This window comes from Falco rusticolus, chromosome 17 (assembly GCF_015220075.1).
Source record: "Falco rusticolus isolate bFalRus1 chromosome 17, bFalRus1.pri, whole genome shotgun sequence".
In the NCBI taxonomy this organism is placed as follows: domain Eukaryota; kingdom Metazoa; phylum Chordata; class Aves; order Falconiformes; family Falconidae; genus Falco; species Falco rusticolus.
In genome coordinates, this window is record NC_051203.1 from 3,272,953 (window position 1) to 3,292,014 (window position 19,062).

General features: G+C 54.8%; 1 protein-coding gene and 2 long non-coding RNA genes across 4 annotated transcripts in view; 1 reads left to right on the forward strand and 2 right to left on the reverse strand.

The window, feature by feature from the left end:
- Window positions 1–16,359, forward strand: part of BAK1 (BCL2 antagonist/killer 1) — an 18,968-nt gene extending 2,609 nt beyond the window's left edge. Inside the window, exons 1-6 of one of the 2 annotated variants that reach the window (XM_037410196.1) lie at window positions 376–436; window positions 528–1,671; window positions 8,143–8,278; window positions 8,407–8,550; window positions 10,609–10,789; window positions 10,946–16,359. In XM_037410196.1, the coding sequence (XP_037266093.1) occupies window positions 1,587–1,671; window positions 8,143–8,278; window positions 8,407–8,550; window positions 10,609–10,789; window positions 10,946–11,050 (651 nt within the window). In that variant the 5' untranslated portion in view covers window positions 376–436; window positions 528–1,586 and the 3' untranslated portion in view covers window positions 11,051–16,359. Of the gene's footprint in view, window positions 1–375; window positions 437–527; window positions 1,672–8,142; window positions 8,279–8,406; window positions 8,551–10,608; window positions 10,790–10,945 lie in introns of those variants that run through there. The other variant, XM_037410195.1, reaches the window with a different exon arrangement.
- On the reverse strand, window positions 1,640–8,464 carry LOC119158376. The gene is made up of 4 exons (XR_005107848.1): window positions 8,376–8,464; window positions 6,950–7,454; window positions 5,102–6,068; window positions 1,640–4,181 (listed from the first exon to the last, which is right to left on the reverse strand). It is a non-coding gene; the product is annotated as an uncharacterized LOC119158376 (long non-coding RNA).
- LOC119158375 overlaps window positions 13,649–19,062 on the reverse strand; it is a 14,298-nt gene continuing 8,884 nt past the window's right edge. Inside the window, exon 4 of the long non-coding RNA XR_005107847.1 lies at window positions 13,649–13,730. This is a non-coding gene — a long non-coding RNA (uncharacterized LOC119158375). The remainder of the gene's footprint in view (window positions 13,731–19,062) is intronic.

Consider the following 19,062-nt stretch of genomic DNA (forward strand, 5'->3'; position numbering starts at 1 on the left):
AGCGAAGAGCAAGGAGAGGAGCAGCTCTGGAGCCTGGGTCTCTGATCTGGGCAAGTGGGAGCCAGCTCTCCTCCCGGCTTTACTCTCCATCCCAACTGCTGATCCTCATCGTGTTTCCAGCTTTTCCTTGGATGGGGATGTTTAAGGTTGGGGAGGAAAAGGGAAATCCTGTCCTCGGGGGCACAGAGGAAAAAACAGCATCTCCATCTGCGTGTCACCGCGGCCGGGGCTCCCTGACTGCAGCTCTGCAAACACGCGGTGGCTTTCTAAGCCGGGCTGATAAGCTTTGCATTTCCAGACCCCCGTCCCCACCTCGACTGCAAACTGTACTTCACACTTACTTCACAGCACCCTCAATTTAAGTTTTAATTCTGCATAATCTTCAGCGTGAGGTTATATGCTCGGACCGTGTGTTGCCCTTCTCATCCTGACACAGGTGGTTATTTATCCATAACCAGTGCTTTTTTTATTATTATTATTTTTGCCCAGGATACAAGTTACATTTCTGGGTGTCGGTGTGTCTTTAGTAATTTAGACCTGGTGCAAATCACAACCCCCACCAGCTGAGCCCTGTAGAAGCCCCGAGAACATGTACTGGCATGCCAGGCGGGCTGGGAGCTGCCGTGCTCTCTCGCTAACCCTGGTGGTAACTGCATCGACTCGCTTCCTTCTCTGCAAAAACTGGGGGTGAGGTCAGTGCAACGAGCAGAGAGATAAAGGAGCTGCGACAGCCCTAAGCCACAGGTCTGGCTTTAGGCCACCTGTGAAGTTCAGGGGCGACAGGAGCCGTGCATTTGGTTCTCATTTCGTTTTCTTGTTCTGGGAGCGGCTCAGAGTAAGAACTGTGCAGAACAGGGGGAATTCTAGCTTCTGGATTTTGGAGAAGAGGGAACTCGTCTCTTGCAGGAGTTTTGGAAATCAAGTTGGAGGTGCTTGCCAAGAGGAATCGGCGCCATCGCTCCGGCTCTGCGCGGGAGCCGCGGTGGGTTTGCTCTTGCCGTGCCAGCAGGTCAGGGTAGCAGCGTTCGGGGCAGCAGCAGAGCCCCACGACTCAGCTCCCAGGCACGTTCTCTGGGTGCTGCCAGGAAGTCACAGAGCCCTCTTGCGCTGTGATTTTTGGCTTTCAGCCCGGCGCAGAGCTGCTGCGAGTGCTGGTGTCTGGGCTAAGAGCCGGTGCAGCCCCGGGCACTTGCTGAGTGGGTTGGTCAGCGAGTTGCTCGCAGGTTCCCGGTGAGGATGCGCAGGTCCTGAGGTCAAGTGCGGAGCTGAGTGACTACCTTTTGTGGCATGTGACCACCTGCAACGTTAGATGAGTCAGGAGAGGAGAAATCCAGCCAAGGGGCTTGGTGTGGATTGGAATTGGGGAGCAGTGCTGCAAAGGGAGCAGCCAGGTCACCTGCAGAGATAAAAGCAGGCAGCATTGCTCCTCCAAGCACTTGGCTCAGCCAAAGGGGCTTCCTAAGGCTGGTGTGGGGGAGCAAGGGGGGAGCAAGGCTCCCGTGACCCTGCTGGCTGCTCATAACCTCGCTCACATATTGTCTCTGGTCGTTCCAGGTAACGCTGATACTCCCCAGCATCTCTCTGCAATGGCTTCAGGGAACGACGGTGACCCACTGGGGGCCCACGGGCGTCGGGAAAGCCACAGGCGCAGGTCGCAAGAGCTCAACTCAGGTAAAAAGGTTGCTGTGATATTCAGGGGAGGAAGCATTTTCAACTCTTTTTCTTTCTTTTTTTTTTTTCTTTTTCTTTTTTTTTTTTTTTCCCCTCCCTGCTCTGTTCCTTGGGAAAGGTGGTTTCTTCATACCTCCAGGGCCCTTGGCAAGACTGGGGTAACAAACCAACTCCATAAAGCTGTGCTGAACTGAACTGGGAGAGCAGCGCGTGCGCAATGCTTTGGGGAGATGCGTGGCGTTGGATTAGCGCGGCGGGCAGCAAGGGGGGGCTTGAAAAGCACGGAGAAAATAAGTGTGCAGGGAGCTGCCGGAGTGGGGTACGCTCGCAGCTCCGTGCAGGCACGCTGAGGTGGGCAGTGGGGTGCCAGAGGGCACGGGGGTTGGGACACGGGGCTGGCTGCGAGATGTCTGGCTGGTGCCTGGTGTCATTTACTTTCCCTTCCCTGAGCAAAAGATGCTCGATGCTTAAAACACAGAGAAAAACGCGCCTGGCCGAGCAGCGCCGGGTGTCGGGCAGTTGCTTTCAGCCTTGCTGCATCAGCTGCTGGATGAGCTGGGGTGTCCGGTGTGCCTTGGCAGAGCAGCAATGCAAAGTTACGGCTTACCAACGTGCAGGAGCAGTTCAGTCCGTTTCTCGTGCGTGCCAAGCCCAGCAGACTGTTACTAATGGGCAAAACTGGGAAAGGGGCTGAAAGGAAGCTGGGAAAATCCTCAGCTCCCGTTTCATCCCCAAATGATAAAATGCCGCTGCACAGGGAGCTGTTGAACACAGGTGACTTCTTAACCTGTTCTGCAGGTGGATTTGTAAATAAGGCTGAGTCACTGCAGTTCTGTCAATAATGCAGATTAGAAGCTATACCTACCTGTTTATGTATTTGAGCTCAGATCCAGCTCAGAGCTGGTTTATTGGCCTGATAATGTTATTTATACTCTCGTATTGCCTGGACTCCTCTCCATCTCAGAGTACCGTTTGTGCTAGATCCTGCGTGAATACACTAGAAGAAAAAAGCACCCTGTCCTTCCCTTACCAAAGTCTACAAGGTATGAAAATAAATAAGAGCAGTTGTTTACGTATGCTGATTTCCTGTTGAGGCCATTGAGATGCTGATGTGAAAACCAGTGAAAGGATCAGGCCCCAAGCTCAAACCACACTGTTGTACAGTCACGCTTCCTGTACACTTGCAAACACTTACTGGCAGTACTGGTATCCCTCTGCTTCCCAAAACTCGGGGGGGGGGGGGGGGGGGGGGGGGGGCGGCGGTCCATCTGGAATTTGGAGGTGGGATCTCTGCATGCCTCTTGGGCAAAAGCCTCATGGACTCCAGTGGAGGCAGAAACGTGCAGCTTCCACCATTACGGGGCGGAAGGCTTTTGTCAACAGGTATTAAGTCTGGCTTTCATTTAGGGCTTGCTTGCTCTGTTTGTTTATCTTTGGATGCAGTAGGGAGTGAAGAGATTTACCTGCTGCACAAGGATCTGCTTGAACATCCTTCTGAGCTCTGGTTCCACCAGCCGTTGCTTAGGGCATGGGCAAGATGCTGAGCCCTGGTTCCGCCAGCTGTTGCTTAGGGCATGGGCAAGATGCTGAGCCCTGGTTCCGCCAGCTGTTGCTTAGGGCATGGGCAAGATGCTGCTGGTTCTGTCTAGGCTGGGTGCCCAAGTTGCACTTCTGGTGTTTTCAGGGCATTGCAGACAAAAGCAGGAGCTTCATGCTCCTGGCAGTATGTGGTGAAGAGGAGGAGCAAGTGAGCTCATTGATAGTCATGCAAAGGGGAGCAAACATTGCAGAAGGAGGCTGTAGGAGGCCCAGCACCAACGGTGCTGAGCTGAGCTCAGGAAGCGGGGCTCATACTGCAGAAAAGTGACCTTGGTTCTCATCTGTAACGAGGGGGTGGCTGTCGTGCCTGTTCGGACGTGCAGCCAGGGTATGCACACCGCTACAGGAATGGTTTGGATCATTCCATGGAGGCTTAGATCTATGGCACCAGCCGTGGACATGTCCTCACACTTGCAGGTAACCACCCAAAGGCAGCTCAGCCCCCTCCACCGCAGAGGGGCTAGCCCACGTGGTGAAAATACCACTTATGTGGGCGTAAGCGCCTGCGTGGACCATGTCAGCCAGAACCCCAAAGCACTCTGTTGAGCAAGGTGATGTATCACTATATCCACTTGTTACTGCTGTGGAAATAGAGGGAGATTTGATGCCAGTCTCTGCAGGGATGCCCGAGGTGCCAGGGTTGCGCATGGGAAGCCCAGCCACCCCGACACCCAGTTTGCAGTGTCCAACTGGCAACCGTGCTCTTCCTCAGGTTACTCGGGCTTTCTCACCTGTCTGTGTTTAATACTCACGTAACATGCCTAGAGAGGTGTAAGATTTGCTCCTTGGTTGTTTGTCTCAGCCCTGGACCTGATGTTGCATGTGAAGCAAGTCATGAACTGATGAACAGTTGCTTGGGGATGTTAGTCATGCATCTGTGAGCATCTCCATGCCTTCATTGCCCAGGCCAACTGCAAAATGAACAGGAAAAATGTGAGCTGCCTGTTTAAGCCCGGGTTCTCATACATTCTGTAGAGCATCCAAACCCATTTAAAGATATTTTTGTCTTGTTTGGTGCCCATGCAGTTCCTATCTCCAGCACAGACACAGAGTACTGGACTTCCCATGGAACTGCATCTCCCATCAACATGTGGTTTCCATTCTTAAAAAAAAAAAAAAAAAAAAAAAAAAAAGTCATCCTTCTGATGGCTGCACTGGGAAATAACTCTGCTGTGGAACTGCCTCGTGACTCCTTTGTTCTGCCCTGCAAAGGATGCCCCCCAAAATCTTTTATGAAAAACGTGATGGGGTAGGGGGAGATACACTGCCAAAGCTGAGATGCCCACCAGTCTCGGGCATCCCACTGGGCACTGGGCCCAGCCTCCCTTCCCAGTTCAGTAGCTTTGCAGATATGGGACAGGGCTCAGCTTGGGCAGCAAAGTACCAGAGCAAAACCTTGCTGCAGCCCCCAGCCCCAAGCCTGTAACTCTGGGTGTGTTGGTGGGACACCACGGAAGAGAAGAATTAAACCAGGTTTCTTGAGTCCAGTCCAGAACCTGGATCAGAGAATCTCCCTTATTTGACAGATAAATTTCTCTTAAAACCATTAGCTCTGCCAGGAGGCTGTTGGAGAATATTGCTGCTCTTTGGGGATACAGCAGGATAAGGGGCAGGGCTTTGTGCTGTGCCGATGGTTCTGGGGACGGCAGTTTTCCATTTCCCTGTCTAGAAGCCCTGCTTTTGGGTGCAGGATTGTGCCGGTGTGATGCAGTGCCAGGTGGAGCAGCCTTTGATCCTGGGTGGCATTGCTCTTGGCCAGCAGTACGTTTCACAAGTGGCTGCCTTGCCCGGTGGAAGCTTAACCAAATCCATTAACGCAGATGCTACTCACCCCACACTTGAATTGCAACTACCATGAGGTGGAACTGAGCTTCCCCTGGAGGCAGAAATCTCCAGAGACACGTTCTTGGTTCCTCAGGGCTGTCTTCTCCCTTCAGAGCCTGTTGCTCTTTCCAGGCTGGGTGTCTCCCTCTGTGCAACCAGATGCACCTCTGGGTGTAGATACTGCCCATCTCCTGCCCTCGAAAGGGGATGCTGCCAGGTTGCATCTGTCATTACTGCCGTCTTTAGCAGGGCTGTTTAGTTGTAACGAGGTCTGACGGATAACTTTGGTGGGACCTGCCAGTTTTTCCTGTAGTGCAGCTGCTCTCCAGGAGACGGGAACTGTGAGAAATAAAGGATCTTGCCCAGAAAGGCAGATGTTGCATGTCTGAGGCTGGCTGGGCTCTGGTCAGTGCTGTCTGCAGTGCACATCCAGGCGAGAGGCTGTTGGGGTAGGTCTGGTCTGGATGCTGAGAGTGAGCTGGGGACCAAGGACGATGGGGTCACAGCTCCGTGAAGCCAAAGCAGAGGGGGTCCTCCCTTGCAGTGTGTGTGGGGGGTTCACAGCAGCTCCTGAGCTGCCTGACGCGGCCCCGAGGATCCCACAGGGAGCCCAAAGACCCCAGAGGAGCTCCAAACCAGTCTCCCCCCTCTCCGCTGCTGGTACAGGGGGTCCACAAGCCAAATCTTGATCTGGACAGTCTTCCTTTGGGTGGGAGAGACCCAGTGGGTGCTGCAAGGGGGAGAAAAAGACGTGTGTTCTCCTGTCCATGTGTTACTAAAAATAGCACCTGGGGTAATTAAAGCCAGGGAATTTTTTTTGGTACACTTATTTCCTCTTTTCTTCTCACAGCAGCGTGTTTACCCTGCCTCTCACTGAAACTGTGAGTCAGTCAGTTTCGTTTTCAGGCTCTCGCTGGAGCGGTCACTGGCTCCTCCGTAAGGTGGGATTTATTTACCACCAAATAAACCTGTTCCTGCGAAAGAAAAAACAATCCCCTGAAAACACAGCAACCGGGGCTTGTCATTTCCCTTCACCTTTATTTACCCACCCTAAACTCGGTGTAACCTGAGTCTCTGCAGGACAGGTCCTCTCCCTTCCCCACGCCCCATCCAGGGCTGGGTCCATCTCCCCAGAGTCACACATGGGGCACGTAGGTGTGACCAGCCGGAAAAACTCCGTGACGAGCTGTGTGGCATGTTTTGGAGACTTGGATACAGGGATTACAGGGCATTGTTGCCAGGAAAGCTGCGTCCATCAGTCCAGGTCTTCGTATCCCAACCCTGGGACACTGCTGGGGCAGGAGCATCTCTGTATTGGAAATGCAGTTTCCAGCAGCCAGAGAACTGCACGGCCAGTCTGGCGGGTGGATATACTGGGAGGGCAGGACGGGGGTTTAGCTGGGTTGGCTGCAGTGAGCTGCGCTGCTGCTAGACAGCATTGCCGGTGCAGATGTGCTGCTGCGTGTCACCAGCCTTGCAGGAGGATCACCTAAAGGTTCCTCCAAGTGGCTCATTTATCTGGGCTTTGCACCTCGGTGTAGCGTCTGTGAACCTCCACCCTGAATGGTGATGCTGTGGCAAGGGAGTGGGGCTCTGCTCCGTCCATTCCATTTCTATCCCCTCTAAATTTTGCATCTTAGGAAAGAAACTGGGAAGAGCTGTGTTACTGGGACCTTAAGGCCAGCATCCCCCAACCCTGCGGGGTGACTGGGCTGTTTGGGAACCTGTGCCTCAGACCAGATTGCTTCTCAAGTCACCCGAAACCGAGCTCTAATCAAAGACAACCCGTGACAGAGCGGGGACTTTCCCCGGGAGCAGTGTAGCGTGTGTGATAAGGTATCGGTCACCATGGTACCTGCGGGACCCAGGCGCCTTGCTGGGGGCTCCCTGCTCTGGAAGGGGCAGGTCCTGGCCACCTCCAGACCCTCGCTCTTCCCCGAGCAGCGTGGGCACGGGGGACACGCGTGCGGGTCTGGAGCTTGAGCCGTTTGCAGACAGGCGCGTGCTTGTTGACGCTGGTTGTTTCATTCATTGCGCGGAGCCGGGTGGGTTTCGGCGCGCTGGCGGGGCTGGGTGATGTGGCTGCACGGGTGCATTCCCCCCGCTGAACCCCAAATACCTGGCGTGCCGAGCCCTGCTTGTTTACAAGAGCAGGGGAGGGACGCTGTGGCACCCAAAACCAGCCTCAGCTCGCCCCCACAGCACGACCCCCCCTGCCCACCGCAGCCTCACGCTCGCTGTGCAACGGGCTTATTGCTTCCACGGGTTAGCAGAGCAGGGGGTTGAGGCGTCTGCTGTGGCACGGTGGCAACGGGTGTGCTGGAGCAGGAGCAGGCATTCGGTTCATGCTGATCGCCTGGCTGTGAAAATATATTTTTTCCGGTTTTATTTTCTGCTTTCAAGCCCAGGATGGGGACCCACCTCCCTGGGCTACAGTTTCTGGGTTATTCCTTTCCTTTCTGTTCCTGCCAGCAGCCCACGCAGAGGTTGCAAACCCCACCCTGGCGTCGCTGCTGCTGGGTGTATGTAAGACCAGCGATGCGTGATGGAATCGGCAAGGAATTATACTAAAAATGACCCATTTAACTTGTGCTCACCACGTCATCGCTGATGCCACCTGAGGGCACGATCGTTGGTGGCGCTGGAAAACAAGGTGGCTTGCAGAGGGTTGGTGGGCAGCGCTGGACGGAGCTTTGCCTCCAGTTTGGGTTTGGATCTGAGATGCCTGAACTTGCTTGTGCTGAGCGATGCCCTTATGGAGAGGTAACGAAGAGCTGCCAAGTGCAAGCACTCAAGCATCTGGTTTGTGTTGGGACAGTCCTGTAGCTGTCTCTTGCCAAAAGCGGATTCAAAAGGTGGGTCCGTGCCCTTAATAACAAAGGCTGGCTTCAAAATTAGTTTTCTGAGAGCTAATTGATGTTGGATTCTTTTCGGTTTAGTGCAAACAGCACAAATTTAGGCTGAAAATGAGGGAATGGCCTCTTTCCAGCTTGGGAAAGCGGGGAGATGAACTTCTCCCTTGACTTTTCTTCCTCTTGTCACCCTCAGAAGACCGAGTGGCGGAGGAGACGGAGGAGGTGTTTCGGAGCTATGCCTTCTACCGCTACCAACAGGAGAGGGAGGAGAGAGGGGAGGAGGTGCCCATGGACCCAGAGATTGTGGAGATCCAGCAGGAGCTGGGCAGGTAACACTGTTACCAACCGCATGCACATCCCTCAACCCCATCCCGAGCCAGGCTGCAGTACAGACACCCCTCAGTCCTGCTTACTGGTCTTGCTGACCTGTCCATAACATCGTCTTCCCCCTGGGCAGCACCGGGAGCCTGGTGGGAAGGCGCCTGGCCATCATCGGTGATGACATCAACGAGCGGTACGACGCGGAGTTTCGCTACATGCTGAAATCCTTGCAGCCCACCAAGGAGAACGCCTACGAGTACTTCACCAGAATAGCCTCCAGGTAAGGCCACCGGCTCCCTCGGCGTGGGCTGGGCACCTTCTCCTGCAGAAACCCAGGGAAGGGAAGAAGATCTGACAGGATGCAATGCAGTTGGTTCAACCCTTGCCCCCACCCCGGAGCAGCTGCCTCCCCGGCTGTGCCCCAGCACACAGACCCCGTCCCTTCAAAAGTTTCACCCACCACCCCCGGGCTGAGCTCACCATCACCGTGATGGGTCCTGTGTTTTCTGCCTGTCTGCTCTTCCTCCTGCACGCTGTTCGGGTGGTCTTCACCTGACAGTCATCTCACAGTCCTTGCGCACGCTGGCCGGGCTCAGAAGGTCTGGGGGGCATGCCTGGGAAGTGTGGCCCATGCATCAGTAGCCAAAAAACCACCCCAGCTCCCCGTTAGGGCTATAAGCAGCCCTGGACCAAGGCAGATGTGCTGCTGGTCCCACTGGGGCTTGCTGGCTAGCTGGCAAGTCCCGATGGCTCGGGCTTTCAGAGGCACAAAGCAAAGCTGCAGGCTGTGGGGACGGGCAGGTACCCGCTGCCCTTGGCACATGGTCCACGCGGAACGGGATCAGGCTAAGGATGGGGGATGCTCCACAGGCTTGCAGAGCCGGTGGGTGATGCACACCCAGCTCGCCCACCCAAAGCACAGCGACAGGGTGAAGACCGAAGGGCGAGCACCTGGATAACGTACTGCCCTGCTTGCCTGAGGCACAGGCGGGGATTGAGGTGGCCGTCCAGGGGTTCAGTCCTCCCTCCGCTCTGTCTGTAGGGAACCCAAGGCACTATGCACCTAAAACGGTTTGCCCAGGGGCATGCAGAAGACCTCTGGCACAACCAGAGGAGAAGCCGGGGTCTCTGGGCTCCCAGGCTCCCACCGCTCCTCCGAGCGCACCTGGCTCCGCTGCGGCCCCATCCCTGCGCACCCTCCGCTCGGTGTTCGCTGTCTAACTGCCTCTCTTCTGTCCTTTTCCTGCTCCCCTGTCCTTGGGAAGCCACGCTGCGCTGTTTTCACCGCTTTGCCAGCCTGAGGCGGTAAACGCACCGCAAACAGGTAAATTAACCTCTGTCCCTCTCTTTGTGCTGCCTGTTTCTCTCTTGTTCCCTCTAACGTCCCTCTGCGACCTGCTCGGTGGCAGCTCCACACCAAGGCTCCGCCGAGAAGACCATTCCCTTCGGTTGTGCAGACAGGGACCAGCAGGACAGGGCACCAGGTCAAAACACAGGGCCTGAGTCTACTCTTTTTTAATTTTCTTTTCCTTCTTGCTTGCTGTGCTGGGAACCAGGAAAAATATCTTCAAAAGCCGGTATAGATCAATCGGTGCCAAAGCTGCCCACAGCGATACAGTTTGTGCATCTGAAACGTAAATCGGGAGCAGTAGGCGTCGAGTAGGTGCATTTCAGAGCCCCCCCCAGCCCTTGGGAACATCAGTCTAAGGAAAAGCCAAGATTTGGGGCTCGGAGGGGTTTGTCTATGCGGGAAAATTCTGTTCTAACATGTTTCGTCCTTAGATATCCTTAAACTTCCTGACCTGCGGGTATGACCAGAGAAGCAAGGGATGGTTTGGGAGAGGTGGGTGGTTGTTCCTGCTGCTGGCTGCTTGTGTAGCACCAGTTCCAACGCACCTCGTTCGGTGCCCTTGCCCATGCAAACACAGGACCTGCGGGCAGCTGACGATCCCTGCATTTGGATGGAGACCTGTGGGAAAGGCAGGAATGCTGGCAGGTCAGCAACAGGCATCGCAAAGCCTCCCCTCCAGCAGTTCAGAGGCTGTAGGCAGGATTTGGAAGCTCCTTTTCCCTAGGACATCCCTGGCTGAGGCAAACGGTGGTTGCGACTGAGGCCACGTTTGTTCTGCTCTGAAAGCCCGTCCTGGTGATGGGGAGCCACGTGTCATCTAGGCACAAAAATCACTGCGCTGTCTGTGCCGCTGGGATGCACCTGGATGACTAGTGCAGCATCCCCAGCCCTGCTCAGGAACCCGCAGCCTGGGCAACACAGGGATGCGGGGAATGGGGAGGTCTGAGGCAGGGCGGTCGTTCAGTGAGTCAATCGGCTTCGTTGCAGCTTGTTCGAGAGCGGCATTAACTGGGGCCGGGTGATCGCGCTGCTGGGTTTCGGCTACCGCATGGCCATCCATGTCTACCAGCAAGGCATAACGGGTTTCCTCCGCCGGATCGCCCGCTACGTGGTGGAGTTCATGCTCCGGAACCGCATCGCCCAGTGGATCGCCCAGCAGGGAGGATGGGTGAGCCAGCGGGAGCGTGGGGCTGTCCCGGGGGGTCCGGGGCTGAGGGGGGGCTGTGGCACTGCGGAGGTCGGTGGGGTTACCCGGGTGCAGGCAGAGCAGCGACCTGGCCCAGGCAGATCTAACACGCTGTGGTTATTCTCCGTTTCCCATTAGGTGGCTGCACTCGAGCTGGACAATGTTTACATGAAGTACATGCTGGTGGTGGTGGCCCTGGTCATGGTGGGGCATTTAGTGGTACGACGCTTCTTCAGGCCCTAACTAAGGTGGGGGCAGAGGCTGGGGGGGGTCCGGCCAAGCTCGCTCTCACATCTCTGCTCTGCATTGACATCTCCTGAGAGAAGGGGGATTCAAGGAACCTCTGAGAGAGAGAGCGGCTTGGACCTGCGACCCTCCCACCGCAAAGCCCAGGGTCTCTGCCATCTACACTGACACCACCGGGAGCTATGGAGAGAAGCGGGGGGGGGGGAGGGGGAAGGTTCAACTTTGTTGTCTGTTTTATGCCTTGCTGGCTGCCGAGGACAGAGCATCGCTGTGACTCCTGGCATGCAGGAGCAAGGCAGAACGGGCTCCTCTGGAGTCAAGACTCTGGGGGAACAAGGACATTGTGGTAACATACGCCTGTTGTGTGCGTGTGCAAGCGCGTGGGGCTTGTCCGTTCCTCGGGGCTGGTGCACAGCTCCCACGTGCCGACAGCTCCAGCCCAGCCCATGCCTGCATTTGGAGAGGGATTGCAGCCTTGGTTGCTGCAATCGTTGTCTGTACGTCACTGGAGGGGCAAGCCAGCATTAATTAGCCCGTGTGGGGCTTGCTTTCACCTCCCCTCTCTTCCTGAGCCCAAGTACGTGAGCCCTCTCTTTCCTTTTAACAAGCATCCCTTCCCCTTTTTAAAGAAACACGCCAACTACCTGTCCTCTGACAATCGATGGGCCCCCTGGCAGCGCTGGTTTGCCCTGCCACAGCCCAAGCCTGGAGACCTGCAGCTCTCCCGTGGCTGATGCAGGTGCTGGGCTGCAGCCTCCCAGCCCCCCCCCCCCCCCCCCAAGAGACCTAGGAAGCACCAGCAGGTTGCCAAACACTAAAAAGTTTTGGGGTGACTAACGGTGGGTGTAGGCAGCCTGCCTGCCCTCCCTCCGGTTCTGCTGGGGGCTTCCATTCAGTAGACCTGGATGCTGGCAAGCGAGCAGCCCAGTTGTGACCAGTTGGTCTCCCTTGCTCTTAGGGGGAGGCACTGGAGTCGCATCCCATCCCTGCATCAGCTCTTTGTCCTCTGAGCTCAGCTGGGCAGGATGGTGCAGGCATGCCCTGGCTGAGCTCAGGGGTGCAGTGTTTGACCGCTGCCGGGACAGCAGGACCCAGCCTCTTCTGGGCACAGTGTCTTTGGGACGTGACTTGACCTTGTTCCGTTCACAATTAACGCTTGAGCATGATTTTGGGGGGAGGGAGGGAAGCAGGCTCCACTCTCCCATCTTTCTGGCTTTTGCAAAATAGGGAGAGCATCTCGGCGTGGACCGCACAGTTTAGCTCCGTTCTTCTTAACTCCAGGTGACTCTGTAAGGCTTGAAACTGTGACTGGCCCTGTCTGAGCCAAACTTGCCCTATTCCAGCATCACCCGGCTCCTAGAGCAGGTCAGCCAGCTGGGGGAGGGGACCAGAGGGACCTCGGGGATAAGAAATGAGCGGTGGTTCCATGTCTGGGCTCCTCTCCTAATGCAGACAGCCCTCCTGGGCTGGAGACCAGCACCATGGGAGTCGCAGCTCCGTAGCCCTGAGCCCTCCGGAGCCTTCCCACCGTGGCTGGAGCAGAGAACTTGCCGGCATCGCTATCGCAGGACGGGCTGAGCCACCGCGACAGACGGTGCTCCCGCTCCTCTATGGCACGGGGGTGGCCAAAGGGGGACAGGGCCACCCTGCCTGGTGTCACCCTGAGAGCCCGGGGGGAGGGTCAGAGAGATCTCCAGGGCAGCCCCTCCGCCCCCTGTAACAGAGGCATTCCTGACAGACAGCTGTCTAACCTGTTTTTAAAACCCTCCAGTATTGCCTCCCCGTATCGCTCGTTCCTACCTTGATCTTTACCTTCAGATGGATTTTTTTTTTTCTTCTCCTCAATGCCCGTCCCTTGCTGCAGTTTAGGGTTGTTCCTGCACGTCCTGTGCGAGGCACAGGGACAGGACACCTTGCATCCTTGCATCCTTGCATCCTTGCATCCTTGCATCCTTTCTCCTCGCAGCTGCAGAGGCTTAGCAGGACCAGCCATAATTTAGTAACACTTAACGTCCCTCCTGTTCCTGCTGCTTTTAACGTAAGAATAGCAAACTTTTCAGCCTGTTCCCATATCGTGGTCTCTCTGTGCTTAGCATTTTGACCCTGCCTGTTTCTGCAGCATCCCTTTCCCTGGTGGAGTGCCCTGGCCTGTGCTTAATAGAAAGGCATTAAAATATTTGCTGTAATATTCCTCTTCTATATAGCTCTGGTTTGGTTGCTTTATTTGTTGTAGCTGTTCTGAGCAGCACAAACCTCCCGTGGATTGTCTGTGCTCAGGTTTTGCGGCTGTGCTGACTCTCTCGGAGCAGCTGAACGCCTGCCTAGCTCATTTGCCCCCTTGCAAATGTATTTCTTGGCATTTATCCACACACAACTTCATTGACCATCACCTGTTTACCCATCTTGAGCAGATCTTGAGATTCCCTCAAGATCTCAAGACTCTTCTCTGGTGTGAGCACCAGTTTAGCCACCTTAGCATCATCTGCAGTGGCCCATCCCCACTCCTTACCTTCTTTTCTGGGTGAAAACACCACCAGATGGAGCCTTTTTGCCACGATGAAAATGAACTGTTAATTGTTCTTCTTTTCTTTTAATCAGCCACATTATTGGCACGTCACCGTCCTCTAAGCTGGTTCTCTGGTTTGGCTGTGTCTCCAGCAGGACTTTTTCAGAGGACCTTGGAAAGAAAACAATAGATCAGCTTTTATCCACTACTTTACCGACAGACTCCAAGAACTCTAACAGATTGGAGAGAACTTTTGCTTGTACAAAAAGCCATGCTGTTTGTAATTTATTCTCATCTTCCAGATAAAGCGTTTCACCTTGCAATCCAAATCCAGCCGTAAGGCCAGCAGACTTTAAAGAAAGAACATTTTTCAGCTTTAGGGTAGATGCTCAAGCCTTAGCAAAGTCTGTGATACCAGGACAGAGAAGAGAACTTTTAAAAATAGGTGCTGTAGCAAAGGAAAGTTTCCATTTTATCCGTTTTCTCAGGGGATTTGCAGGGAGGATCATCTCAGGATATCAGTATATTGTCTCCCCCTGCTCTCACCTCTCCCAGCCTTCCTGATGATGGTGACCAAGTGGAAAAAGGCTTGAACTGGGACTGTGAATGGGTGACTGGTCTGTAGTACTGTGTCCTGTCACTGGATGGCAACAGCACTGCGGGCACAGCCACCGGGGTGCTGGCTCCGAGGGCAGAGAGGGGCTGAGCCTCCCACCCAAGGGGACACAAATCCCCTTCCCCATCCCCCTCTTTGGCCGGGTGACCTCGCTATCCATCCATCAGCTGTGGTCCGCGCACCCGGAGCGATGGGTGCGCACCGTGCCTGCCCCATAGCAAAGGCAGGCATCACTGGTTTGTACTGGAGTGCTGTCGGGGAGTGCTTTAGAGCAGCAAGAAGAGGCAGACCCAAGAGGAGAAGGCTTGGCCCTCCCCAGAAGCTGGTGCTCTCGGCAGGGTCGGTGGGCCCTCGGGGGAGCCGCAGCCGGTATCTACCTCGAAGCCCCACTTGGCAGAGCTTGGGCAGGGGGCGGACAGGGTACCACGGGCTACCCTGGCCGTGTGCATAAGGCTGTTGCTCTGGGACTGGCAGTGCCAGAAGCCATTTCTACAAAAAAAAAAAAAGAAAAAAAAGAAAAAAAAGTACGTTTTTGCTATAGAAGCAAGAGCTCTGAATAAAACTACAATCTTAGAATCAGCCCAGGCTTCCCTTACGGGGCTGAATCAGCCACTTGACTCTGCAGGGATAAAGCCCTGCGTGACTACAATATTTTTAACCAGTGTAAATGTCATTTAACCCCCATCCCAGTCACATATTGTGCCTCGTATGAAAGCAAGCCCTTGTGATGCACTGGATAGCAGGCTCTCCCTGCTGCCACCTTCCTCACTACCGTGATGCTACTCGGGCACCATGTGCCGGGGGCTTTAGCTTCTTCCCCTGGCGAGCAAGGGAAACAGGTGGGAAGCCCTCAACTGGAAAATGAAGGTGGAAGATGAGGAGAAGTTTCCGCTATGGCTGTTCCCATGGAGAGGATTGTTCACGGAATCATTTGGGTTAGAAGGGAAGTCTCACCCCCACTCAAAGCAAGGCTACCTAAATCACTGCAGGGTTTGGTGGGTGGCTGCTGGGCAAGCTGGTTGTTTTCCCAGTATCAGAGACCCAAGCTGGGGCTGCAACTGGGAAAGGACTGGCTCTCCGATGCCTACAGCTTAGCGCACCCACGGGTACCAGTGCCTGCCTGGTCCGCTCCTAGAGTGGAAAGGAAGAGGGACCAAAGAAAAATTTCTGCCATTTCCTTTCTCCACCCAGCCCCGCGATGGCTTCAGCATCACGGTGCCCAGAGAAGGCTGAGGTACACCCCAGAAGCAGCAAAGTGGGGTGCAGGCTGTCCAGTCCGCAGGGCTGGAGGAACCGTGCATGGATACACGGCAGGGCAGGCGGTCACAGCCTCTGGGGGGGCACCGTGGTTCCTCCCCCGGCGTGGCAAGGGGTGCGGGAAGGGACAGGTACATTCGGTGAGGATCTCGTGGTGCAAGAGGCTGCCCCAGGAGAGGTGCTAAGGGAGCACAGCGCAGGGAATTGTCCAGACAGAAAACTTGGTTCAAGCAGAAGCATCTGTGTTCGGGAGGGTCGGCAGGAGAAATTAATCCGGGAGGTTATAACGGGTGCGTTGAAAAGGGGTGAGAGCCTGAAGGAAAATCTCCTTTACTGAGCCTGTTCCTTCTGGATGGAGGAACCTGCCCGAGTTATTGCGCTGTCAGAACCACCTCTCCCTGGGACCCAGCCCCGAGCCATCCCAGCTGAACGTCGGGTGCTGGGGGGTGGCAGGGGCCAGCGCTGCCCCAGAGGAACTGGTCCCTTCACAGTCTGGACTGGTAGCAGCCTGCTCTGTGCGATGGGTTTTACACATATACTTGAAACCACACTAGCAATTCTGGTTCTTCCTTGCCTTTTTCACAGTATCGAAAAGTATGTATTTCACACAGCTCCTTCCCCAGCTCCTCTCTCCACCCCTCCAGGAAGCCCCAGGTCTCTCCCAGCACTGCAGGAAGGGGACGGGGTATATGATGAAGCAATAAAGATGCTTTGCACTGACTCTGGAGGAGGGGGAGATGACTGGTAAAGACCTTTTCTTTCCAGGGGGTGGGGAGGAGAGGAAGACCGCAGGCTGTCCCCGCAGCAGCAGGGAGATGGGGAACAAGCTCTGCCTGCAGACCAGCCTTTCCCCAGGGCAGGTCATTTGAAATGGCAGGCAGAGGGGCTGTGTGAAACACTGCGGGTTGCTTTTACCTGAAAAAAAAAAATAAAAACAAACCCAAACGACATTTCTTTCACAAATATTCTGTTTTTAAAATGATATAATATATATATATTATATGTGAAAATAAAAATGGTACATGCAGTGCAAACTTTTCCTGGCTGTGCTGAGGGTTTTCTTCCAGAAGCCGTGCTCCGTGGGATGCTCTGGGTGGCTCTTGGGTGCATTATAGATCCCCCTGCACAAATTTGTACAAGGTATTTAATCTCAGTTGCCCCATTAGTTTAAGGATACCGGCCCTTCTTACACTTTTTGTAGTTGGAGACCTAGACAGGGAGAGAAACCTGCCGCTGGAGCTTGCTTTGCCATCCCTGAGAAACAGATGTAGATAATGTAGAGAACCCAGTAGATGCTGCAGGGGTGAGAGGTGCAGGTTACACTGTAGTAACCTGCTCTCTGAGCAGCTGCTGGACCCACCTAGGAGTTAAGGATCTACTCTCCGCTGTGTCCACACCTGCCCAGCAGGAAACAATAAGGATAGGAAATGGCAAAGGGAAAAATCCTTTACGGAGGAGTACGGCAGGGTTGTCATCTGCCATAAAACACTGCGCCAAGGGAAAGGGACACGCACGTTCTTACCAGAAAAGCCCAACAGGTAGAAGATGGGGAGGTGCTGCCGCTGCCCTGGGTGGGGATGGAGCCGTGCCTCCTGCTAACAGCTCCAGCTGAGCGCATGGAGAACTCACGCTGCTAACTGGGACCGGGGCTGGCACGAAGCTGGGAAGCTGGTGCTTCTGCACCAGTCACTGCCCTGGGCTGCCTTCCGCAACCACCAGCCCAGGTCCAAGGCCACTTCCAGCTGCTCTCTTCCCACATCCCAGGATCGGGCACGAGCTCATACCAAGCTGCCCTCCCTCCCTTCCTTGCACTGCTCTCCTTCACTCTGCTCCAAACCTTGCTGCTTGCCTGACTTCTCAGCCCTTTGCAGGACCAGTCTGGGTGCCGGTATCCACCAACCATTCCTACCAGCACTGCAGAGCTCCATCAGGGAGTTGTAATTAGGGGAACAGGAGGCTTTAACACCACTGGGTAGTGTCTGGCAGCTGGGACCATGTGTCTTCTTAATGAGCACGCTCCTCACTAATAAGCACAGACACACACCCCCTGTGCTAACAGCCCCCCCCCCACCCCCCCACCCCGTTGTCCCCACCTGCAGCCACTTCTGCTGATGCCTTCCCACCTTCTGTCACTATTTTGGGGCTGGGATGAACCCCCCAGTGGAGCCCCAGCCTCTTGGTCACTGTGGTGGGAGCAACGAGCCCAGGGCAGCCCCGGTGACCAGTCAGGGGAGATGCTGTCTCCATCAGTCCTTGCTGATGAACACGGAGCATCCTTCCAGTTTCCCTGTCCCCCCTCAATAAGGATCTGTTCTGGTGGGGAGAAGGAGCAGAGTGGGTGGTGGCAGGACGGATGGGACCCGCAGGACGCTGCGGTGTACCAGGGGTGGCTCTGCCTTGTCAGCATGCAGAGCAGCGCAGCTGTCAGCGTTCAGCCAGCTTAGCGATGAATCCAAGTGACTCCACAGCTCCCGGCCGCTGCTCTGTCCCATCCCACGCCATTGCAAATGAGTCTGTCTATCCAAGGGAGCACTGACAGCTTCGTGCCATTGCCCTTCATGCTCCCTCGGCGCCTGGGTTTGCAATTTCTACCTCTGAATGCCAAGGGAGGAGATTCAGAGAGCAGGATGCCTGCTGGGGTGGCCTGGGACCAGCAGGTGCCCGAGGGCCTGAACTCAGGCCATGCCCGTTTTCTGCGGAATTAATCCTGGGGAATGTGTATGGGAGTGTTGGGAGAAGGAGAGGAGCTGAAGGCTCTGGTTATAAATTGCTGTAGAAGCAGCAGGGGCTCAGGCTTTCCACGCAATCAGCCAGCAGCAGATTAAGCATCGGAATCTGAATAAATATTTACCGGCTCGTTCCTGGTCTCTATAAATAGCTGTACACCACAGTTGCCAGTTGGTACTTTGGGACCATCGCAGTGAGATTGGAGCAAGATGAGAGTATTCCCAGTCACGCAATCTTGCACGTACCCGGCTGACCCGATGCTCTGCACACAAAAACACTGCCAAAGCTCCGGCCCTTGCTGTCCCTGCCTCTCCGTGCAAGTAAAGGTTAAACTTTAACAGAAGATAAACGGCCCTAATTAAAGAGCCAGCTGCTCCTGTAATCCACTTTGTGTCCTGCCCCAAAACCAGATCAAGCTCCTAATTAAATTACCAAAAAAAAAAATAATATTAAGGCCACAATATTATTGAAGTATTTGCCTTTGGCCATTCAAATAGAATTGACCCTAAACCAGAATCCAAGATCTGGGAGCGATCTAGATCTAGATCTGGTACTTGAGACAAGTGACCTTATGTCTCAAACTGGGTCAAACTCTGACCCACCCTGAGTCCTGCAGAAATAAAAGTTTTTCTAGTTAACTTCCAGGATATGAAATGAGAGTGGGCAGGAGCTGGGAAATCATGCTTGTTTTTATTATCTTCGTATTTGAAACAAAAATCCTTGACTCCCAGGCAGGTTTCCTTCATTTGGCATGTGTTTGAGGATTCTCAGCCCCTGGCTACGATTCAGCACGCTGTCATTGCCGTGTCAGGGACACGCTCGCTCTCGGGGGCTTGGTCACATCCATTCATCTCACGCATCATTTCTGCCACTGCTATCTGGGATTCCACATGGGACCTGGCT